The following is a 25,557-nucleotide window of genomic DNA, read 5'->3' as shown; positions in this document are numbered from 1 at the left end:
TTGGGTCCGAATTTGGGGTTGAAAACTGACTTGGGACTTTGGTGTTTATTTTGCAAAGTTGAAACTTTGTATTTCATGATCAATACTCCCACTAATTTCATTTTGTCATTTTGAGATGTCCACAAAAAAATTGACTTATTTCTAAAATTTGGAAATTTATCTCTTATATTTTACTTATATTTTTTTTTCTCTTTTACTCACTTTATCAACTTTTCATTAAAACATGTGTTGTCAACTTCTCATTAAAACATGTGTTGTCCACAAATGAGAGCAAACATGGCACAATTGAAAGAGATGTAAATGTAAGTTATACTTTAAGAGCAAACATGACACAATTGGATTTCAGGCAGGCTACCGAAATTGCAGGAGAAACCACACGAGCACCTAATTGAGATACAAGCATATGCGCAAGCATTGGTAGAAATGCAGAAAGACTGAATAAAGTGGCCAATTAGAGGGTGAAGGGAGGGAATACAATGTTCATCAAGAATTTTTCCACCAGATGATCATGTGAGACAAGTTGACGATGAGAGAAGAATATAAAATGACATGAGTACTTGTTAAAACTACTATTTGTAATTTAAAATTATGTATTTTAAGTTTTTTATTCATTATTTTATGATTTTGTATTGACTAAAAGCGTGACTGTCTTGTAAATGGTCGAAGGAAGTGATGGGGATCACCAATAACATCTCATACTATACACATAAATATGAGTGACGGACCCTTCCTACTACATCTCTTACTACACAACCATGAGTGATAAACCTCACTATCACTTATCATATCATGTTTGTGTGTGCAGTAGGAGATATAGTAGATGTTATATTACACTTACCAAAAAAGGTAAAGTTGCATAATTTTAATGGACGTATTGACTAAAATATGTTGCAAACAGCACAGTATTGAAGTGATTTAATTTATGCAACTTTACCGCCATAATTTTATGTATTCAAAATAGGGGCAGTGTGAGTCTGCTGCAAGGAACAGAGTGAAGTTGAAATCTCGAGACGATGGAAGACGAAGACGAAACTATCTCCAATTCCGGAGACTCTGCAGGATCCGAACCCGATTACGACGTCTCCCCCGAATCAAATGGCTCCGATTGTGATAGCGAAGATGAAGAAATTCCGGCTCCGCAGCCGAACCTCCGGCGAAAGTTGCAAAACGTATCGGCCCTCGTGAGGTTTGTAGCCTGTTAGCTTAGTTTTATGGTAATTAGCTACTGCTCAGAGATTACAACGGCATTGGGTTGTGCTGGCTGCTAGTGTGTGAGGTGCTTGGATATTTGGATTTTTTTATCGTTTCTATCACATTGCTTTTCAAATTAATGCTCCTTGGCTGTGTCGGTAATATTTAATTTAGGGTTTTAATCCCTAACTAGAAATGCAGTAATTTGCAATTGAGAGGAGATGCTTTTTACTGAAATCAGTTACATTACATGGTTTTGAACCAGGGGAAACCTGGAAGTGAATCGGCTGTCGCTATTTCCTCGAGTGTATTCTGTGGTGGGTTCAGAGGCCACCATAAGAAAGCCCTTTAAGCCTCCCTCCTCCTTTGGATACTCTGAGAACAAAGAGCGGTTGGCACGTCGGCTTTCTGCTCGCAAGCGGTTTGTGCCATGGGGGTCCACGAGGCCTGTTCTAGTCCAAATCACGAACATTTTTAGTACTCCCAAGACCGTTGAGAACGATCCCGAGGAAAGTGAATCACTTCCCCCAGAAATTGAACCCTTGGTGTTGTGGCAGCCAGAAGAGGCCAAGGACCAAAACGATGAATCTTTTATAATTGTAGATCCCCTGCTTGTGAAGTTTCTCAGACCCCATCAAAGGTACATCTCAGCTGGTTTTCTGGTTTTCAACCTGTGAGAGTAAGATTTGTTCGTTCGTGAAACTAAAACACACAAAATGTTTCCACTACTAAGATTTGTTAGATATGCCATATGTTGTGACTAGCATCTATGTATCATTTTGCATTTATCATGAGGATAAGCATGTAGCTTCATGATACATATTTGTTAATTCAATACTTACTGTTGGTTAGTGATTTATGTTAAAATTCAGTATCAAACAATAAGTTGCGAAACCCAATATGGATAAATACTGTTTTCATTTTATATACCTGATGGGGTGCGTACTAAACAAGCCCAACAGCAATGACGGCCCATCAGCCCAAAGCCCAAGGAAGAGTATGAGTTCGGCATTACCAAAGAGTTCGGCCTCAGCCTACAGCTCGGTAAAAGCCAACCTATCAAGCTCTGCTCTCAGGTCGGCATCAAGCTCTACTCTCAGATCGGCAACCAAAGCAGGAGTATGAGTTCGGCATTACCAAAGAGTTCGGCCTCAGCCTACAGCTCGGTAAAAGCCAACCAATCAAGCTCTGCTCTCAGGTCGGCATCAAGCTCTACTCTCAGATCGGCAACCAAAGCAGTTCGGTCTCAGTATTCGACCGAACAAGGAGTTAGTGGACCCATACAGGATGTCCAACACACCCACTACCACGTGGTGTCAACTCAGGCCACGATCGTAGGCCATGACCTACGCTACATCCACGATCTTAGGCCATGACCTACACGACATCCACGACTTAGGGTGGTGATGCAAGCCACGATCTTAGTCCAAGATATAAATGGAACTTAGATCTGATATGAGGAGGTTAAGCTCTCTAGAGATAAAACACCATATAGCAAATAGCAAGTTTGTATTTGTAAGCTGTAGAAAACAGATCAAGCAATACAATCTTGCCCTCCCTTTTTCCCGTGGACGTAGATTTACTTCAGTAAATCGAACCACGTAAATTCTTTGTGTCTGTATTTTCATTCTCTACCAGCATTTGCTAACATCAAAAATTCGCGGATCCATCACTGGCGCCGTCTGTGGGAAGCAGAGAACAAAATTTGTGATAAAGCGAATTTTTGATCCATTTTTTTCCACCCAAAAAATGCATACCAGATCGCAGAGTACCCGTATTCCTGCCCGTGAGAACCAGGAGGAAGCCAATCCATCCCATAGGTCTGGAAAACAGCCTAGGGATAAATCCACCACCAGTTCTCATGGCGAAGGAACAGGCCGCTCCAAAAATCGTCCCACTGAGTCTTCCCAGCAGCCTGATTTGAATGAGGCTGTCAAGCTGTTCTTGGCTGAGAAGCAGGATGAGTTCTTAGCCTTCCTGCAAAAGAGCCAAGAGCCGAAGACGAAAGCGGAGGATTCTCCTTCCTCATCCAGACATGAAAGTCACTACCGCAGTAGTGCCGTGTCTTCCAGGAAGAAGAATCCTCAACCCCGACATATTCCTGCTCTTCCTCGGTACCGGAATCACAGGAGAACTCAATCTCCTCCATACCGACGAGATATCGGATTCGCCGTGTACGGAGCACTGAAGACTCCGTTCTCGGACGACATCACCCGAACTCCCCTACCGCAGAACTACCGAACTCCGTCGATGACTTACGACGGGCTCGTGGACCCTCACGATTTCTTGGGGCGCTATCAGTATAACATGGCGAACCAGGGTCTCAACGAGGTCCACATGTGCAAGCTGTTTCCCGAGCTGCTCATCGGGAACGCGAGAAGGTGGTTCGATAGCCTCCCCCAGGGCAGCATCAGATCTTACCGAGATCTAATGGATGCCTTCCACAGGAGGTTCTTTCAGAAAGCGGAAGCCCGAATCACTTCGGCTCAGCTGCTTTCCATTCGTCAAGGTCGCGACGAAAAAATCAGCGACTTTATGACAAGATTCCACAAGGAATGCCTGCAAGTAGACGATCTCAACGATCTGCTTGTCATCTCGGCATTCCAAAATGGAATCCTGCCCGGAGCTCTCTACAGGAAGCTCGTTGAGTGCGGTCCGCAGACAGCTCAGGAAATGTGGGACATTGCGGACCAGTACTCCCGGGCCGATGAGGCAGACCGTCGCAAACGGTCGTTAGACAGCTCATCGTCCCGAGGAGACAGGAGGAAGCCCGATCATAGCGATCAGGGACATCCTCGCCGAACTCCTTTTGGCGATCAGGGACATCCTCGCCGAACTCCTTTTGAAAGGATTCAAAGGACTCCGGTGCAAGACAGATTGGGACCCCGTCTCAATCCCGAGAAGCCGCCCGCTCAGTTCGTACCGCTGAACAAGCCGAGAGCGGAAATTTTCGAACTACACTCCGACCTGTTCGAAAAGCCAAAGCGGATGACGAAATCTGCCGCGCGCCGACCCCAGGATAACTACTGCTCCTACCATCAAGACCACGGTCACGATACCGAGGAGTGCAGAAACTTGGCTGCAGGTATCGATGTTCTTGTGAGGGCAGGGACATTGAAAAAATACCAAAGCAAGCAGTCAAAGAAGAATAAGAAGCAGAGAGGTGCGAACTGCGCTCCTCAGGATCCGAAAAGGCAGCCGGATCCCGAAGACGATGACGAGCCGCAATATGATGGAGTAATCCTGACTATTGACGCTCTCCCTGCCGGGAAGACCAAGTCGTCCCTGAAGTCAGAGCGCAGGGGCTCCAATCGAGAGGAGCCAACGCATAAAAGGCTGAAGCAGGACGAAGTGATTACGTTCTCGGATGCTGATCCCGTCCCGGCCATCTCTCCTCACCAAGACGCCATTGTCATCCAAGCCGGAGTGGCAAACAAACTGATCCACAGGGTGTTTGTGGATACAGGAGCGTCAGTCAGCATTCTTTTTAAAGAGTGCTTCGACAAACTAGAAGTGGACCCAGCTCGGCTCAGCCCGGCTCCGCTTCCCCTGAAGAGCTTCGCCCAGGAGGACACCCGCCCTGAAGGTATTATCAGCCTTCCGATCACGGTGGGGAAAGCGCCTACTAGCTCCAGTACGATGATTGAGTTTTTCGTGGTAAAAGCTCGGTCCCCGTACAACGTCATCCTGGGAAGAGACTGGCTCAACACAGTTCGGGCCGTTTGCTCCACCTATCACCTCACCATCAAGATCCCTACTAAAGGAGGGATAGCGGTCATCCGAGGTGACCAAAAAAGAGCAAAGGAATGCCTGCAAATTGCGCTTAGAAGTGCCGAGCAGTCAGATCGGCACCACCAAGCATAGCAATCACAGCAGCCGGAGTCAGAGGCGATGACCGAAGTCATACCGGAGCCGAACTCGATGACAGTTCAGCTGTACGAAGACGATCCATCCAGAACGGTTAAGATCGGCTTCGCGGGAACGCCTCTACTTCGGGAAAAAACCATCCAGCTCCTCAAGGAGTACAAAGACGTCTTTGCATGGTCTCCGTTGGACATGACCGGAGTGCCCCCCGAGGTAATCACTCATCGTTTAAATATTGATCCTTCGGTCCGGCCGATAAAACAGAAGCAAAGACTCTTTGCGGCAGAACGAAGTCAAGTCATCCATGACGAAGTCCGTCAATTATTGAAGGCGGATGTGTTATTCGAAGTGAAGTATCCTTCGTGGGTGGCCAATCCTGTCATGATCAAGAAAAAGGAAGGAGGATGGCGGATGTGCATAGATTTCACCGATCTAAATAAGCACTGTCCCAAAGATTGCTATCCCCTTCCGAACATAGATAAAAAAGTAGAAGCTCTGATAGGCTTTGAAATTTTTTGTTTTCTTGATCTATACAAAGGATACCATCAGGTTTTAATGGATGAGATTGACGCTTCAAAAAACGGCCTTCATTACTGATTTCGGCATTTTCGCTTATAAAAAGATGCCATTCGGTTTAAAGAATGCCGGAGCCACTTATCAAAGGATGGTAGACAAGCTTTTTCGGCACCTGATTGGAAAGGAAGTCGAAGTATATGTTGACGATATAGTCGTCAAGAGCAAAAGCACCTCGGAGTACGAGCACAACCTCAAGTCCACTCTCAACGTGCTCAAGAAAGCCAACCTCAAACTTAATCCCCAAAAGTGTACCTTTTTGGTAGATTCGGGAAAGTTTCTGGGTTGTTGGGTTTCAAAAGACGGACTCAAGGCAAACCCCTCAAAAGTTCAAGTCGTTCAGAACATGGCAATGCCGAAGTCCATACATGACGTGCAAAGGCTAACCGGATGTCTAGCCGCACTGAGTCGATTCCTTTCCCAAGCAGCCGAAAAGCAACTGCCGTTCTTCAAGGTGTTGAAAAAGGCACCAAAGTTCGAGTGGGGAGCCGAGCAGAAAAAGGCCTTTGACGAGCTCAAAAGTTATCTAGCCGAGCTTCCTATTCTCTCTGCTCCAGCCGAAGCCGAAGTACTATTCTTATACTTAGCGGCATCGGATCAAACCATCAGCGCGGTGCTTGTACGAGAAGAAGGCCTAAAGCAGTTTCCCATCTACTTTACAAGCCGAGCATTAAGAGGTCCAGAAACAAGGTATCAACCTCTGGAAAAAATTGCTCTGGCGTTAGTAAATGCAGCAAGGAGACTGCGGCCATACTTCTATGCTCACAAGGTATGCGTCTTAACCGATCTACCTCTTCGGCAAGTTTTGACCAAGCCAGAAGCATCGGGCAGAATCGCCAAGTGGGCTATAGAGTTGGGAGAGCACACAATTGAATATCTACCTCGGAAAGCCATCAAGGGACAAGCCTTGGCAGATTTTCTTGCAGAAGCGAAGTTCGATCAAGCAATTCCTATTATTGCCGAACAGAAGAATTCTGCCAATGCCGAACTAGCACAGCCCTTGGAATCCGAAGTAGAGCCGCCGGACTGCTGGAGCGGATTCGTAGATGGAGCTTCAAACAAGATGGGAAGTGGAGCTGGTATTTTACTTGTCGCTCCCGACGGACACGAGGTAACCTACTCACTTCGTTTCCTATTCCCCACTACTAATAATGAAGCCGAGTACGAAGCCCTCCTGGCCGGACTCCAGTTAGCGCAAAGTCTACTCGTCAAATCTCTCAAAGTCCATTGTGATTCACAAGTCATAGTAAATCACATGTTGGGTACAAGTGAAGCCCGTGACGAGAGAATGAAGAAGTATTTGGACAAAGCGCAAAGCATCAGCCGAAGTTTCTCCTATTTTCGGATAATCCGCATTCCCAGAGCGGAAAATAGCCGAGCAGATACCTTAAGTAAGTTGGCCTCAGATCCGAGCTCAAAGGCGGAAGAATTAATGCATCGAAGCATTGATGAAGCCGAGGTACATTCTGTATCCAGCTCGCCGAACTGGATGACGCCGATCTTGCAGTATCTGGATCAAGGACAATTGCCCGAGGATAAGAGAGAAGCTCGGAAGATCACGTGCCGAGCTCTTCGGTACGAACTTCATGAAGGAGTCCTCTTTAGAAAGTCTTACCTCCAGCCGTTATTGCGGTGCGTAGGACCAGAAGAGACGGACTACATCCTCAGAGAAGTTCATGAAGGATCGTGCGGTAGCCACATCGGAGCCAGAGCTTTAGCTAAAAAAGTTCTGAGATGGGGATATTATTGGCCAACCATGGTACAAGAGGCAGTGCAGCTCGTCAAGAAGTGTACGAAGTGCCAAATTCATGCAAATGTCCCAAGGATGCCGCAGACCGATCTATACACTATGCAAAGCCCTTGGCCTTTCATGCAATGGGGCATAGACATAGTGGGACCACTTCCTCAAGCTCCTCGGCAAATGAAATTCCTTATCGTTGCCGTGGACTACTTCACGAAGTGGGTGGAGGCTGAACCATTAGCTACGATAACGAGCTCAAAGGCATTGGACTTCGTCTGGAAGAACATAGTGTGCCGATTTGGCATACCCCACATCCTCATCTCGGATAATGGGACTCAGTTCACCGACAAGACGTTCAAGAATTGGTGCCAAGAGCTGAACATTCAACAGCGGTTCACTTCGGTCTCCCATCCCCAAGCAAACGGACAAACGGAAGTAACGAACCGGATTCTGGTGAAAGGGTTAAAAGCTCGGTTAGAACAAGCCAAAGGACAATGGGTAGAAAATCTCCCTCAAGTCCTATGGTCCTACCGAACTACACCCAAAACCTCCAACGGTGAAACTCCGTATAGCCTGGTGTACGGCACTGAAGCCGTAATTCCGGTGGAGATCGGCGTACCCAGTCCCCGAACCCTAAATTTCTCCTCAGAAATGAATGACGACGGACTGAGAGCAGAACTAGATCTCGCCGAAGAAAGAAGAGAATTGGCGTGCATAAAAGCAGCCAAGTATAAGGAGCAAGTAGCCCGGTATTATAACCAAAGGGTGAAAAAGCTTCAATTTCAAGTGGGAGATCTCGTCTTGAGAAACAACGAAGTAAGCCGAGCAGAAAAGCTGGGCAAACTCGAACCCACATGGGAGGGTCCATATCGGGTGTCCGAAGTCCTCGGCAAAGGGTCTTATAAATTGACTCACATGTCAGGAGAACAAGTACCCCGAACATGGCACGTCTCCAACCTCAAGAAGTTCCACTTGTAAGAGACAAAGTCCGGTCAGTCCGTCTCGTGTCTAGTTCGGTCATAGGGGTATGTGTTTTTATTTGTTTGTTTTTTACTTGTACCTTTTACTTGTCGTTTTAAAAAAAAGGTTTAAAGTTTTTTTTCCTTCGTCTTTTTCATTTTTTCCCTATGTGTTTTGTCTCTATGTGCTTGTCGTCTCTTACAAATGGTACCAAGGTATATCGTTCTTTAAAGACTCATCCCCTTTTTAGATCGATTATTAAAGACTATTGTGAGTCCAAGCTTCTAAGGAGGATATAAGACCACAATTCAGCTTAACAAGCAGTCCGTCTGAAACGAACTGCAATAAGCCAACGATTGTGAGTCCAAGCTTCCAAGGAGGATACAAGACCGCAATTCAGCTTAATAAGCACTTCGTCTGAAACGAACTGCAATTAGGGAAAGTCCGATCCACGCGATAAACCTCGCCGAATTAGGACGACCAAGTTCGGTCAAAGAAGTTTACCTCATAAGACCGGGGACGACCATGTCTAGTCAAAGAGGTTTACTGCATAAGACCACTTCGGTTAACTGGGAAAGTCCGATCCACGCGATAAAACTCGCCGAATTAGGACAAGGGAAAGTTCGATCCCGGCGACAAAAATCGCCAAATTAGAACACAAACCAAGTCCGGTCAAAGATGTTTATTTCATCAGACCAAAGACGAGTCCGGTCGAAGATGTTTATTTCATCAGACCAAAGACGAGTCCGGTCAAAGATGTTTATTTCATCAGACCAAGGACCAAGTCCGGTCAAAGAAATTTACTTCATAAGACCGAGGACAAGTACGATGAAATTTTTTCGCTAAGCTGTAAATACAGTGTTAGAAGCGAAAACAAAATTTCATTTATCAAATCTTGTTCAGCATACAACTCCGCTACCCTACAAAATGGCGTTACGCTATTACAAAGGACTATTCTACTGTCCAGGGTTGCTGAAGTTAAGCCACCTATCTGCAAAATCCTCTGGAAGCCGAGTTCGGTTGTTCCGAGCAGATGAAGAATAAGCAGGTCGACGAGATGCTATCCTCGACCCAACGCCTCTTCCCCGAGCCCGAGAAGTCCTAACACCTCGGCGATGAAGAGTCTGCAATAAGCATCTGCTGATCTTGCTCGCTCATAGTCACAACTCCTCGGCGAATTTCAGTCCGTCCCCGTCTTGACGATTCCGGTTGCTCCTGAGCCCGTTCTCGTCTTGACGTTTCCGGCTGTTCCGGAGTTCGTTGTTGGCTGGGAGTAGGATTTTGAACAAGGGAACCAGAGGTTTGATCTGGAGTGCGAGCATCTGTTGGCGCGATATGCCGGAGGAATCTCTCAATTGAGGGACGCCGGGCAAGAACAATGTCGTACCGAGAAGCCCAGCGCCGCAATGATTTCACGACTTGTTGGCAAGCCGAGCTCTCCAGCGCATTGTTCCTCCGGAGTACATTATACTCCTCCCACAGTTCGTCAACTCGTTCCTGAACTTCTGATATGGTCATTCCCCCGCGCACACGGATGTAATCCTCATACGCAGTCCTCTCAGCAATGGCCGTATTCAGCTCGGCCTCCAGATCTTTCTTATCGGACTCTAAGTCCTTGATATCGGCCTCCAGCTTCACTAAACGAGCCAGAAGCTCGTCATTCTTCGTCTGATCGGCTATAGCTCTTCTCTCAGCTTCGTCCAAAGCCGAAGAGTACAGCCGTTTCCAGTGAAGTATCTCCATCTCCTTGGGTACAAAGCAGCTATATTAGTTCGGCAGCTATACCGAGCAGATAGTAAAATACAATAGGAATAAAGGCGAGTACGAAAAGCTATACGAAGACAAATGTAGAGAATTTTTCACACAAGGAAAATTTTTTACACTAGGGCTTCAAGGCCATTTTACAAGGAAGAAACTAGACTAAGAGAAGGGAGACGAAATCATACTCCGCCTGCTTCGTCTCCGGCTCCTCGGTCTGGTACAGCTTCCTTCTCCTGGGCTACCTCAGCCTCGGCCTCGCCTCCTGCCGGCCTCGCCTCCGCCTCCTGATCGGCCTCCTTCTCCAGATGCCCGGCCTGATCGACTTCGGCCTCCCGCTCCAGCGGCTCGGCCTCACCCTCTCCGTTGTAAGTCGAAGCGGGTGAAACGGGTCCCACGGAGGCAAAGATAGCCTCCAGGTTCTCGTCCCGATCAGCTCGACAACTCCGGACTCGGTCTGCAGAAAGCAGGACCGAAGATGAAGCGAGCTCCTCAAGGAGCGGCAGATTCTGAAGCCGAGCTGCTATCTCTCGGCTGTACAGAGGCAGCACGACGTCGGCCCCCTGCTCGCCCTTATCGGCAATTAGCCTTACCAGGCTACCGACAAAGGCCGAGAACTGGCTGCTCAAAAAGAGTTTCTCCGTGTAAACACGGAGAGCCTCCCCTTGGGCAACCACGGCAGCAGCATCGCTCCGCTTCGCCTGCTCTCGCTGGATGACGAGCTGGTTTTTGGCAAACTGAGCTTCATCCTGGGCCGAAATCCTAGCAGCTCTGGCCTTCTCAAAGTTAGCCTCAGCCTGTTCGGCCCGATGACAAGCAGCTGCCAACTTCCTCTGCATCTCGGCATAGTCATTGGACGCTTTGGAGAGTTCGACGGCGACGAGCTTGGAGAGCATATCGTTCCTCTGAAAATGAATAAAGAAAAAAGTCAACAAAGGGACCACAAAAAATACAGAAAAAAAAAAGCAAGGCCAGAAAATCAAGAAGAGAATTCACCTCGGCGAAGTCCGTGGGCCATAAAAACGGCTCACAGATATGTTCCGAAGGAGGCGCCAAGACCACGTCTTTCTCTGGCGCTCTCGGGGGCTTCTGGGCCTTCCCCCTCCCCTTTGCCGAAGTTGACTCCGGCTTCTTCGGATCCGAAGAGGTTTTTTGCCTTTTCGGAGTCCTCTCGGCATCAGACGCCGAGCTGGCGGTTTTCGGCCTCTCCGGCTCCTTGGACTCCGAAGATTTTCGGGTAGCCTTGTTCAGCATGTACACTGCCAAAAAGCAAGAAAGCAAGGTTAGTTTTCTTCGTTAAAGCAGTAGAACATAAAGGTAAAGAGAAATCCTCACCCTCGGCCTCTTCGTCCGAAGACGAGATGTCGAACACGACGTCGCCCTTGACGAGCTCAGACTCCGTGTATTGTTTCCTAACTATGGGAATCTTGTTGAGCTCGTCATCGAGCTCGGCCAATGGTTCTAACCGAGGGTGAGGAATCACGGACTTCGGCCCTCTCCAGGGGAAGCCCGGAGCCGCTGTCCTATTATAAAAAAAGAAGCGGTTTTGCCATTTCGGCCACTTGGTTTTGCAGAATGCCCTAAAAGGCTGTAAGGGGATCAAGTAAAACCAAGATCCCTTCCTTTTAAATTGGAAAAAATTAAGGATTGCCCGCAGAGACAGATCCTTATCTAACCTACGGAGTTCGGCAGCAAAAGCCGACAAGTGCCTCCAAGAATTCGGAGTCACCTGACCTAAAGGGAGTTGAAAAAAATCAAGAAACTCTACAAAAGGTGGGGGAAGAGGGAAACGAAGCCCGCATTCTAAGCAGGCTTCGTAAACGGTGGCATAACCCTCCGGCGGATCGTTAGCCCTATGATCATCGTCGGGAACCACCGCCTTCCCCCCAGGAAAAGAGTATTTTTCGTAAAGGGATATCACAGTATCCTTACTCAAGATACTGTGAAAATACTCTACGGTCTTCTCCCCGGATTCTTTCCGGCTAGAAGACCCCTTACCCCCTTTTCTACCGCTACCAGACTCAGACGAAGAAGAAGCAGACATGGTTCTTACTCTTTGAAAGTTTGAAGAAATCCTGAGGAAATTTTTGAAAGCGGAAGGAAATTTTTCACGCAAAAGATAGAGAGTGCAGAAGAAGCCAATAGCAAAGGTGTTCAAATGATGAAGAAAGGCGGTATTTATCAGATTTGGAAAAGATTTCAAATCATCGCACCGTTTCATATCCCACCTTTTCAGGATTCGACGGCCAGATTTTACTGTCGCATTTAATGCCGCATTTAATGCAGTCACGCGCAGGGCACGTCCCCCGACTTCAGCCTCCCCCCGTATTCCAGAATGCCGAAGTGACTCGCTTCGCCGAAGTGATTCACTTCGCTTTTCGGGGGGGGTAGTGATGGGGTGCGTACTAAACAAGCCCAACAGCAATGACGGCCCATCAGCCCAAAGCCCAAGGAAGAGTATGAGTTCGGCATTACCAAAGAGTTCGGCCTCAGCCTACAGCTCGGTAAAAGCCAACCTATCAAGCTCTGCTCTCAGGTCGGCATCAAGCTCTACTCTCAGATCGGCAACCAAAGCAGGAGTATGAGTTCGGCATTACCAAAGAGTTCGGCCTCAGCCTACAGCTCGGTAAAAGCCAACCAATCAAGCTCTGCTCTCAGGTCGGCATCAAGCTCTACTCTCAGATCGGCAACCAAAGCAGTTCGGTCTCAGTATTCGACCGAACAAGGAGTTAGTGGACCCATACAGGATGTCCAACACACCCACTACCACGTGGTGTCAACTCAGGCCACGATCGTAGGCCATGACCTACGCTACATCCACGATCTTAGGCCATGACCTACACGACATCCACGACTTAGGGTGGTGATGCAAGCCACGATCTTAGTCCAAGATATAAATGGAACTTAGATCTGATATGAGGAGGTTAAGCTCTCTAGAGATAAAACACCATATAGCAAATAGCAAGTTTGTATTTGTAAGCTGTAGAAAACAGATCAAGCAATACAATCTTGCCCTCCCTTTTTCCCGTGGACGTAGATTTACTTCAGTAAATCGAACCACGTAAATTCTTTGTGTCTGTATTTTCATTCTCTACCAGCATTTGCTAACATCAAAAATTCGCGGATCCATCAATACCACTCAAGTGAAGGCTCATTTGATTTTCATTTGCAGAGAAGGTGTGCAGTTCATGTTTGTTTGTGTTTCGGGTATGCTCAGTGCTGAAAACATCAATGGATGCATTTTGGCTGATGATATGGGGTAAAAGTTCAGTAACCACTGATACTATTACTTCTCTGTTTACAAGAACAAAAAAAATTCTAATTTATATCTCTTCTCATTGATGTTTCAAATTTGGGGTTTTTATCTATAGGTTGGGAAAAACCTTGCAGTCGATCACACTTCTGTATACCCTTCTTCGTCAAGGATTTGATGGGGAACCAATGGTTAAAAAAGCAATAATTGTGACTCCTACTAGTCTTGTGAGCAACTGGGAGGCTGAAATCAAGAAATGGGTCGGGGAAAGAGTTAAGCTTGTTGCTCTTTGTGAGAGTACCCGGGAAGACGTTATCTCTGGAATTGATAGTTTTACTAGGTCCCCAAGCCCTTTACAGGTGCTTTTCTGGTGTTTTTAGTTTATCCCCAAATGTTCGAAGTATTCACTCAAATCACGTTCTGACAGGTATTGATTATTTCTTATGAGACATTTCGGATGCATTCTTCAAAATTCAACCAAAATGGATCCTGTGACCTACTCATATGCGACGAGGCTCACAGGCTAAAGAATGACCAAACATTGACCAATCGAGTAAGATGCATTACCTTCTCTCCTTTCAGCTTATTTTTCCTGAATGCTATCATTCTGAATTCATGATTACTTTAATAACCACATGGAACAGGCACTAGCTTCTCTATTGTGCAAACGCCGCATTTTGCTCTCAGGCACTCCGATGCAAGTAAGAATTTCCTAAGCATCCTTGCAATCTCATAGTGTGTTCATTCTGTTTTCTTATCCATTTTATCTCAACATAGAATGATCTGGAGGAGTTCTATGCCATGGTTAATTTCACAAATCCAGGAGTCCTTGGTGATGCTTTATATTTTCGGCGATATTATGAGGTACTCTAACTAACTCTGGACCAAGTTAGGCATCTTTATGTTTATCGAACCTAAGAAAGATTTGAAATTTGTTGGCATCGGATTGTTCCTGGGCTTTAGAAAACACTTGTTTATCTTAATACTCCGTACTTTGGTAGATGCCAATTGTTTGTAGTCGAGAGCCAACAGCTACTGAAGAAGAAAAGAGACTTGGCTCAGAGCGCTCTACAGAACTAAGTGCAAAAGTAAACCAGGTAACTATAATCTTCAATATTCCCTGCACCTGGAACTTGTGTAGCTTCGAATTGTTCCTTTAGATCTACAATTAAATCTCATAAGAATCGAATTAAGATACAGTTCATGGTTTAGTAAACAGAATCGAATTAAGATATTTCTTACAATGTCTTTGTTTGTGTTTCAGTTTATATTGCGAAGGACAAATGCATTACTATCTAACCACCTACCACCCAAGGTACTTTTCTTTATTTTTGTGTTTTATGCAGAATAACTCATGCAACACATCTGAACTAAGGCCATAAGATCCTTATGACTATGTGGGAAATTTTAATCATCGCACATCATTGTTTGAGTTTTGGTTATCATAGATCCATTAATTGGTACGTGAAAGCTCCCAAACAAAATTTGAGAGATAAATGTTCTGATCAAATGTTATTCATGCTGTCCACTAGCTTATTTCCTTTTGATATCTAAATCACTTGATTCATATGTGCTGATATGCCCTTGTTAACTAGAGTAGTCCCTGTGTTTCTACAGATAGTTGAAGTAGTGTGCTGCAAAATGTCGCCACTCCAATCTCAGCTCTACAGCCATTTTATCCAATCAAAAAATGTAATATCCATTCTTTGTATAATTTGTGCAGTCAACATAAGCTTATTCTTCTTTAATGCATGAGATATAGTAGAAAAGCTTCTAAAATCCACAAGCTTTAAACTCAGGTCAAAAGAGCAATTTCAGAGGAAGCAAAGCAAGCAAAGATCTTAGCATATATAACTGCTCTTAAGAAGCTCTGCAATCACCCAAAGGTAGGTTGTTTTCGGGAATAATGAATCTTGGATTTATTGTAAACTTTATATTTAATTGTATCATTGGTCTCAAAAAGTAACTATAATTTTTGTGTTGGTATCAGGTTTTTACTAAAATCTTGTAATACCAAGACCTTTTACTGCTATTCATTTGATTAGTGACTAGTAATTGTTTCCTATCACTTACATAGAACCAATATACTTGTTTACCGAGATTCTTGTTTCTTCTCACAGACACGTCTCTTCACATTCCATGTGACCATATAATGTCATTTTTCCCTGAAAACATTTTCCAGGATTTATGAGTGCATCAATCTTAACCCCGTCATATTTTGGACATAAATTTTGTCTTGAAGTTCAGTTTTTTGTTATTTTATCGTATGCTGTTGATATAGTAGTTCTAACCTGAGAAAAATCTTATTTGAAGTTAATATATGATACAATTAAGGGTGGTAGCCCAGGAACATCAGGATTTGATGATTGTTTGCGTTTCTTCCCACCGTCAATGTTCTCTGGAAGGTAAATTCTGTCTGATTTTTTTGTTTTTTTTATGAACTTGATTTTACATGGTCCCAATTTAAGTGATTTTTTAATTTTCTCTCAGATCTGGTTCCTGGACTGGTGGAGATGGGGCATGGGTTGAGCTATCAGGAAAAATGCATGTATTATCCCGGTTACTGGCTCAGCTTCGTCAAAAAACAGATGATAGGATTGTTCTAGTTTCAAATTACACTCAGGTGCCAAGTTTTAGCCTTAGGTGATCAAATACTATGATGGATAATGAGATGCGTTCTTCTTATTTTACTGATGTTCTTACTAGAGGATTTTCAATTGCGTACCACTGTCTGGATTAAAATGCCTTCTGGGATGAGCGAATGGATGCTGCAATTAAAATGAAGAAGTTGAAAAGATTAATCAGTCTGGTCTTGATTACTCATTTCTACAAAAGACCATACTCATTCTCGAAATTATTCTGCAATTGGTGGACAGAGAAAACACATAGAGAAGCTAGATCCTATTTTCAGTTTTGTGCCAAACTTTTATCCGTCTTCCCAACGCATTCCACATTTAAAGCAATTAAGAGCAAAGAAACACTTGATCCACTGTTTGACATGATATTTGTTAGCAAAAGTTTGACATGGTTATAACTTTATACAATGGAAATGCTTACGCTCTCACCTAGAATAGTACTCCCTCCGTCCCATTGAAGATGACCCACTTTCCTTTTTAGTTTATCTCACTCAAAATGACCCAAAATGGAAACACCTTTTATCTCTACTTTATTCCCTCTCTTACTTTACTCTTTCCACTCAACACACAAAATAAAGCTACATAAAATCCCGTGCTGCCCAAGGAAGGGGTCATCTTCCTTGGGACGGAGGGAGTATAAAAGTATCTAGTGGCTTACTGAATCAGTTCCATACAGTAATTGATATAACTTAATTTTCCAAACCATGGCTAGCACGTGATAAACTTATGGACTTGTAATTTCTTATATTTTCTAGATGTGCTTGATTTAGTAAGTATTTCGCTCCACATAAGCTTCACCTGTCTATACCTTAAGTTGTTGCACGTTGGATTCCTTTTTGCTCTCTTGATTCTTGAATCCTTTTAAAATTCTTCATACCTTTGACATAAAAGATATTTGGACATATGGCCTATGATCAATTTAGCATGATCCTGTTGCTAGACAGACTTAAGTTCAGTGTAGAAGCAGTTTCGAAGCTTACTGTCATTTATGTTGCATGAATACTTCTACATTATATTTATTTATGTTTGTATTATACTTTTTCAGACATTGGAACTTCTTGCTCAATTATGTCGTGAAAGAAGATACCCATTCCTAAGACTTGATGGGAGTACATCAATCAGCAAAAGACAGAAGTTGGTTAATCGTTTTAATGATCCTTCAAAGGTAGTACATGGTTTTTTTTTCCTTTTGAGATATGTCCTCATGTTTTGGATAGCCTCGTTAATCCAAAGACATAATGATTAAGGCACTATTTTGTTCCTGACTTGTTTAGAGATTCATTAGCTCTCTAGTGGCTGTAGTCTTGTTTTTATTTTAGCAGATCTATCTCTGTACCATCGTTCTTTTAATCAAAATGAGTTTTTTTCTTCTTTTCAGTAAACTTAAAATCTTTGTCATGTTTCTGGTTTTCATCAGGGTGTATTATATTAACATATCTTTTCAGGATGAGTTTGCATTTCTCTTGAGTAGCAAAGCTGGTGGCTGTGGCCTCAATTTAATTGGTGGAAATCGACTGGTTCTCTTTGATCCTGATTGGAATCCTGCCAATGATAAACAAGTAATTTGTCCTTTTATATGAAAGTTCATTATTTATTGGCTTCAAGGGTGTAATCAATAAAATTTTGAATGTTCAACAAGACATCTTGTGCTCTGATTCTTGCAGGCTGCTGCAAGGGTCTGGAGGGATGGCCAGAAGAAGAGAGTCTACATCTATAGGTTTTTGAGTACTGGCACCATTGAAGAAAAGGTTCTGTGCAGTAAATTCTTGTTGCATTCATTTGCCTATATTTACATCTCGCAAATCAATAGCATAACACTGTATATTTCTGCAGGTTTACCAGCGTCAGATGTCAAAAGAAGGTCTTCAAAAAGTTATACAGCAGGAGCATGTAGATTCGGAGATGGTACTATACCCTATTTTTCTGTCTCCTTTCCTTTTGTGTTCGTAATCTTGTGTGAACTCCTCTTCACAGGGAAATCTACTTTCAACGGAAGATCTACGCGACCTGTTCACATTTCATGAGAACACAAGGTGTGTTATTGTTTAACTTCTCTTCCAATCACAAAAGGTTCACAAAATTCCCATATTATGATCTACTTCTGCTACAGGGTTCTTATCATGATCTTGAATTCCAAAAAACAGATCGAGGTGGGATTAACCCCCCTTCTCTTCAAATAAATAAATAAGATGACATCAATAAAATGAATTGCATTATCCTACACTGGATTTTTCTGTATTTGTGGATTTATATGCAGCATATTGATATTGAGGTTCAAATAATAAGCTTTATTGCGAACTGTATTATAAAGATCTCACCTTTTTGTTGAATCTCTCGCAATTTTGTGTTCATGTGATCACGTCTATAACATTTGTTGTCAATGATGAAAATTCTTTTAGTCAGGTATTAAAATTGTATGCTGTTTCATATGGCTTCTTATTCTACCATCTGGTGAGATGCTGATTTCTGAAAAGTGCCTTTATGGTCCTGCTCTGTCTGTATTTTCTTGTGTGAAATGCACAGGCAACTGCGACTGAAATAACATCAATAAATAAATTACATTACTAATGATAACCTTTTGTAGTTCGGAAGTTCATGAAAAGATGTGCTGCAACCGCTGTAGACAAGAAGAAATGATGTCTGATAGCAATCTCGCACCTGAGTGCACGAATGGGGGCTGCCATATTGATGAAGATGACATAGGGGGGTTTGCAGGCATTGCCGGGTGCTCCGGAAGTTTGAAAATCCATGAAAAACAGGTAAGTTAGGTTCAAAATATTCTAGGGAGTAGACCACCTTCTTTTGCTCAAACTACGTTTTTTCAAGGTTGGGATTCCCAAGGAAGAGGATTTAGCTAGCTGGGGGCATCATCATTCTCCATCATCTGTACCTGATCTCATACTTCAGGCTTCTGCAGGAGATGAGGTGAGGATTTTTAGTGAAACAGTTTCTAGTTTTATTTGGCTAAAACTTAAATTACTTCTCACATTTTAGCACGACAGGGTCAGAGAGTTTATAATATCTGAGACTAGAAAATTACAAATATTTATAAGTGTCTTTCTGTAGTTGATAAAGAAACTTAAATCGGATTGTAAATATTTTTTATTACAGATTTTCATTGTCTAGCTCCATTGCCAAGTTTATCTTCTTTGATTAGAACTTTTCTTCCAATCAGAACACTTTCATGAAGCATGAAATGATATGTTCTGCTGACTAGTTTTTGTCATAAACACGAGTTGAGGTGGAACTCAAAATAAGATAGTTTCAACTTCGTTTTATGTTTATTATCATTTTTCCAAAACACATGCGGAAAAGAAATGTGTCACTTATGATGGGACGGAGGGAGTATTGTTTGTGACGAAACTGTAGCTGTTAACAATTTCTTGTTAGCAGAAGGACCTATTAAGTCTCTCATATTTCTTTATATGCTTTCTTAGTTTATAAATGGTCTCCGCTTTATATGTTTTTATTATCTTGTTAATGGCTCTCTAGAATTTTTATCATTTAATTATGCCTCTTTTTGGTGAGGCAGAGTTAATGTACTTTCTCACTTTCTCAAATGCCAAAATTGCTCATCTGGCATTCACCTAAATCATTTTGATAGTTTCACAAGGTTATATAGCATAAAAATTACGTTCACAAGTCAAGACTTTTATGGATATTGGACCAAGGTAATCCCAGGATGAAATTGGTACTCAACTCTATTTAAAAATTGAAGTAATCATGCAATGAAGGCACAATTGATTACAGGTCTCCTGTATGATATTTGGACATTAACCTTTTCTTTTCTTTGCATCAGGTTTCATTTGTTTTTACAAATCAAGTAGAGGGAAAACTTACTCCTATTGAATCAAAAGAGAGAGCAAAGATAGAGGTGGTAGAACGCAAAGGCCTCTCTGTTTTAAAAAGAGGCCTCTCCTCACAAGCAGTGTTGCCATATAAGACCAAAGAAATGTCTCCAGCAATCTCTTTTAGTAAAGATGCAACAAGCTCATTCAGTTTGAAGACTCTGCCTCAGCCACACACAAAACTAATGCGAACTTTAGAAGGTAAAACTAAAATCTCGCTGTCACGGAAAAGCTCAGCGAGTTTTCAAAAACCTTCAAATCAGTTATCTCTTGCTTGCACCAGTGATGATGATTTTGTGTAGGTTTAAGTCATTTTGCTAGCTCTTGTTTTTATAGGCTTTTCCCCAATTTATCACAACATGGTCACATAGTAATCATATTTAGGTTGGGATAAACACTATTTTCCCATTGGATACACAGAATTCTCATGAGCCTATACTTGTATGTAACAGAATGTTGTCTTACAGAAGGAAACATGAATGAAGTAAATAAATTCTCTGTTCTTTGGATAAACTTTTGAAATTGTATAACTCCTTGATAACTTTTTCTTTTTGTTGAATGCTTAAGTTAACTGCTGAAGGCCCTCTGAAGTTTGAAATATATTAATGTGCCGGTTGCGATCTCTATCTTATGATCGGATTCTCCTCTTCGACTTAATACCTATAACTCCAAAGATCATAAGAAACTTGAAAATAAGTACTTACAACATGCTTGTCATGTCTCTGTGCCTGCATGTTTCTATGATTTAAATCAATGCTATGATTTATACATGCTCAGGTCTGTTCATTGTGGCTGAATTTTGTAGTTATACTATTAAATCATTAGCATCAACTATCATTTTCTTTACTTGTGATATACAGTACATAACAGGATTTGAATAATTTTCCTCCCAAAACAAACCATTGTGAACTATTACAGGCATATGGTGCTTTATTTGATTTTTTATCTTTTAACTTTTGGTACTTCTGTTTAGGAGTACTAAGGTAGAAAATAAGTAAACAATATAATGTGACATCTGTATTATTTTAATATTTAGTCTCCCATGATAGTGGGCGGTGAATCTTGCTAATTTATACAACACTAGTTTAAGATTTTAGACAGCTATATCCCATGTGGTAAAGCTTGTCATCTACGTTTACTGCACAAATTATTGCTGAATCTATTAGGATTAGTGATGTGAAATGCAATTGATGAATATCTTAGTACTCCCATTTCCATTAACATCTAACTAATCATTCAATCAACTATTAGTCCAATTTTGAATATCAATTTTTTTTTATCACATTGCTTTTTTGCGGCAAACGAAGTTCCTAGTGAACTTTCTATACAAAATACTAGTATCAATTATTCTAGTAAAAATTCTCATTGTGAATATTGTTGTCCATGAAGGTGGGAACCACAAATGGACAAAATCTATCATATAATTCATATTGAACAAAGTAAAATTTCATTTTCGTAGGTATATGACACAAATCGTGGCAAAGAACAAAAATAGTTAATTAATAAGGAACCAAATTTTGGTGTAAAAAAGACAAAAGTTGCTCACAAGATGGGAGACAGAGAGAAGAAATTTGCGAGTCTTCTCCACCTTTTGATGAATGGATTTGGCCACACTTTGATCTTTTCTTTTTTTACTATTGGGAATCAGCCACCTGTTTTATACTCCTTTGACTAACACCTTTTAACCATGTGTGGCCCTTTTATTTGGCCAAGATTGAGAATCTTCAAGTTTCACCTCACATTAATTAATTTATCATATTCCTTCTTATCCTATAAGAATCAGTCTCTACAAGATAAGGATTAAATTCCATTGCTCTTTTTTCACCATGGGGAAATGGAAGATTTTCATTAAAGTACTTAGTACCACTAAATAGAAGTGGTATATAAATATCAATTTATAAATGGAAGATAAGGATCAGTTATATTGCTACTTTTTAAGTTACTAACTCTGCTAACTCATCAATGCAGTGTAATAAAAGTGTTAATACGGTGACATTAAAATGTCAACATATAATGTCAATACAGTATATTGAAATGTAAATAAAATTATGTGTTGATATTTTAATGTTATTGTGTTGACATTTTTAATACACTGCGTTCGTGATTTAGCAGAGTCAGCAACTTAAGAAAGTTGGCAATTAATCATATCTCTATAAATATATATATTTTTGTTAAAGTAATAAATGATAGTGGTGTCGAAATATCTAAAATTATCCAGTTATAATACTCCAAATAAAATAAAAATTGGAGCGTAAACATTGTGTTAGTGGTCGTGGATTCATGTGTGAGTCAAAATAGAGCATATAGTAGTGTTTGTTGTGTATAAAATGTCGGTCGCACTCGCACATGTGCCCTTGGACTTGCCAGTTTGTCTCTTTCACTAACACTTCATAATTCACTCGACAGAAAACCCAAAAAAAAAAGTGAAAATGTAATGCAAGTTGGGATATAGCTGAATTATAGTGCTCCAATTATAATATTGTAACTATAATACTACACTCATTCAAAATTAAAAAGAACATGGCATTAATTTCAGTACTTAAAAAGAAATTTCGGTACTTGTATCGATAGTAAAACTGTAATTTAAGTGTTATTTTTTGAGATGAAGATCTATACATTTATCAGAATTTATACATTAATTTATGCTCTTCAAGTTCCCAGGTAAACCTAATGTGACCTGGAGTGTAATTATTTAATCTTTAAGCGATAAGGACTCGTATTATAAAGTTATGACAATTAGACTTATATTAATAATTTGGAATTTTTTTTTGAAGATATCAACTTTTTGCTGTCTTCGCTTCAGTCAAAAGTTTTCTCACTGTCAAAAACTGGATTACATCTTTCCAAGGGAAGACATATGCAAGGATCAAGAATCCAAGCATGCACATTACAAAAACTCTTTTTCTTTGTAGATTTGGCCAATAAGATTTGAGATAAACATAATAATAATATTGTGGAATAAATAAATCCATACAGCTTCAACCTCCCATGGCCATGCATGTGAGATCAATTTTAATTTATTGCGAATGTTGTAGTAACAAGAAATGATGCATCTTGGAGTTCTAAACAATGTCTTAAAAAACAATCTAATAAAAGTGAATGATCCTGGGAAGGTCCTTCTACCTTTCGAAACACAGTGATTTCACAATAAAAAAAATTACTACTATTATTATAGTTTATGATATGATTTTCATTTAGTCAATTTGCAAAAATAACTTGATCTTTGTGTGCAAATCTGGCTCATGCCTACATTTTTTTGGCTCAAAATTTTACTTGAAGGTCAAATCAACATTGTTTTGATATCCGGAAATATATTTTCCACTTGAATATCAACAAATATATCAAGTGGAAAATTATATTTCTACATAATTTGCAAAATAAATCAGAATATTCTCGTTAGATTCGGGTCTTCAAGATCAGAGTTTTCAGGTGATAATGTAGACCGGGGCATATCTGCAACATGAATCCAAAGATGGCGCTGTATTTGCTTCATTTCAAAGGCCAATCTATTATTTCAGAAGGACTCAAACCTCAGAGTTCAGAACTATAATTAACATGAAAAAAGAATAAATGAGTAATGATGTTGAATTATATACAGTACATAAATAAATCACAACAAATGTAGTTAGTTAAACATTTCCATTAAAAATAAGAATTTCATTATTTTCTTTCCAACGAGAGATTATCTCTCATTGGCCCAAATAATGAGGAATAAAAAATGGTAATTTATAGTGAAATAAAAAGAGTAACAGTTTTCCTAAACCCTCTCATTTCTTTCATGATAAATTTATAGTGAAATACTTGGAATGTATTCTAAATGACAAGAAAGTTTATCATGTAACATGCACTTATGATACGTAATAAGAGACAAAAATAAGAATCAAGCAATCAAATGGTCAACATGTACTGACCATAATCAGCCAGCAGGTTTAGTCATATACAGATACACTGACACTTAGTGGATTCACATGTCTCTATAACCTAATTTTACACTTGCAAAAAAATTCAATCACCAAAAAACAAATACAAAAAAATTTGGAAAACGTTAAAATCCCACACATCGTACATGATTCTGCATGATACACAGATCTGAAACAGATTATTTATAAATAAGATAGTACTATCCTCTTATGTGATAATAAGGCCAAAATCATGGTCTTCTTGTACAAAACATGTCTTGAATATATCTAGTAATACAATAGTTGTACTTAAAGTGCTTGTTTTGTTTCCTATTGCAAAAAAAAATATTAACACACAGCTTTTAAAATCCTTACATGCACATGCAACACCACTCTCGTATACATCGCCGATCAGGAGCTAACGAGAGGCTTAAGTCCCTACCATGCTAAAATCGAATTTTTGATATTTTATGTGAACTGTTGTGCAAAACTCTCTATCATTAAAAAAAGACGTGAAATTACTGTCTTGAAATTTCAAACTTGAAATTTAGAATATATAGTCAGTACCAAAATAAAATTTTAAATTAGCCCCCTCTATATAAAGCATCCTCACACTTGCATGTGATTAGACCTAGACCAAGACCAAAAAATCATTACAACCTCAAAATTTTGTTTCTTGTACAATGGCTTGTAGCTTGAACGTGATGAAGAACGAGCAACATTTGGGTCCAAGAATCTCATTCTCCAACGACTTCGGCGACTCCCAGCAGCTCGAAAACAGCTACCGGGAGGCACCCGTGTCGGCCGATTTTGAGTTCTCGGCGCCCACCTACACCATGATCGCCGCCGACGAGCTTTTCTCCAAGGGGAAAATCCTTCCCTTGAAGGGAAACTGCACCACATTGCGCGACGAGCTGCTGGCAGGCGACGACGACTTTGAGGGGCTGTCGGCCCGGGTGGGGAAGGGGGCGAGCCGGTGGAGGGAGAGGCTGGGGCTGAAGAGATCATCACATGTCAATGTGGCTAAGAAATCTGGTGGTGGAAAGAGTTTGGGGAGTATTGATGAGCTCAAGATTCAAGACATTATTGATGAGGCTGATGAGAATTCAAGTGTTTTTGATTTCAAAGGTTAGGATTTTATCATCATCATCATGAGTGTGTAAAGTGATTTAGTTTTTTTTTTGGTGATTGTGATGCATGATTTTTCATGTCATTGTTTTTATTGAGTGTGAGTCAATGGTAGGAGGGGATTAATGTGATTGGTGTAAAGGTGTATAAGGATCTATTTATGCTGATCTATGTGTAGACAATTAATGTGATATGCAGCTGGTCTTTGCCTTCCTTCTTCATGGGTACAAAAGTTTGCAGTTTAAGATCTTTTTGATGTAATAATGTGATTGTGGATCTTTGCTTCTTTTGAAGTGGATCTTGCTCATTAGTTGTCTCCTTGGTATTTTTTTGTGTGTATTGACTTTTTTTGGCATACAAATACTCCCTCCGTCCCCTAATAGGAGTCGTTGTTTGACCGGGCACGAGTTTTAAGAAATGTAGAGAAAAGTTGGTTGAAAAAGTTAGTGGAATGTGGGACTCACTTTTTTATATTGGTTTTATAATAAAATGTGAGTGGAGTGAGTTAGTGGAATGTGGGGCCTACTACCATTTATGGTAAAAATGAAGAGTGACTCTTAATGGGGGACGACTCAAAATGGAAATTAGCGACTCTTATTTGGGGACGGAGGGAGTATATAATTGTAACATCTATGGTGGTGGACAGACACAAAGAAAAAGTTTCTCTTATTTATTCTTATAAAATCATTAAATTATCGATATGTTA

At 41.2% G+C, this 25,557-nt stretch overlaps 2 protein-coding genes across 2 annotated transcripts; both read left to right on the top strand.

Annotated features, from left to right (window-relative positions):
- The first annotated feature begins 974 nt into the window (after positions 1-974).
- Positions 975-20,337, top strand: LOC121759630 (protein CHROMATIN REMODELING 25-like). The gene is made up of 21 exons (XM_042155285.1): positions 975-1,186; positions 1,457-1,831; positions 13,260-13,346; positions 13,459-13,699; positions 13,768-13,893; positions 13,985-14,041; positions 14,118-14,204; positions 14,342-14,437; positions 14,605-14,655; positions 14,958-15,032; positions 15,140-15,226; positions 15,654-15,745; positions 15,831-15,963; positions 17,022-17,141; positions 17,422-17,535; positions 17,641-17,724; positions 17,810-17,881; positions 17,951-18,009; positions 18,561-18,735; positions 18,803-18,901; positions 19,776-20,337. The coding sequence occupies exons 1-21, from the start codon at positions 1,014-1,016 to the stop codon at positions 20,124-20,126; spliced, it is 2,754 nt and encodes a 917-aa protein (XP_042011219.1). The 5' UTR covers positions 975-1,013; the 3' UTR covers positions 20,127-20,337.
- A 3,982-nt stretch (positions 20,338-24,319) lies between these two features.
- On the top strand, positions 24,320-25,161 carry LOC121758488. Its single transcript, XM_042153879.1, has one exon. It carries the CDS (start codon positions 24,407-24,409, stop codon positions 24,854-24,856), a length of 450 nt encoding a protein of 149 aa, XP_042009813.1. The 5' UTR covers positions 24,320-24,406; the 3' UTR covers positions 24,857-25,161.
- The last annotated feature ends 396 nt before the right edge of the window (positions 25,162-25,557 follow it).

This window comes from Salvia splendens, chromosome 12 (assembly GCF_004379255.2).
Source record: "Salvia splendens isolate huo1 chromosome 12, SspV2, whole genome shotgun sequence".
NCBI lineage: Eukaryota > Viridiplantae > Streptophyta > Magnoliopsida > Lamiales > Lamiaceae > Salvia > Salvia splendens.
Note: the sequence above shows the minus strand (reverse complement) of the source record. Positions and strands in the feature narration are given on the sequence as shown.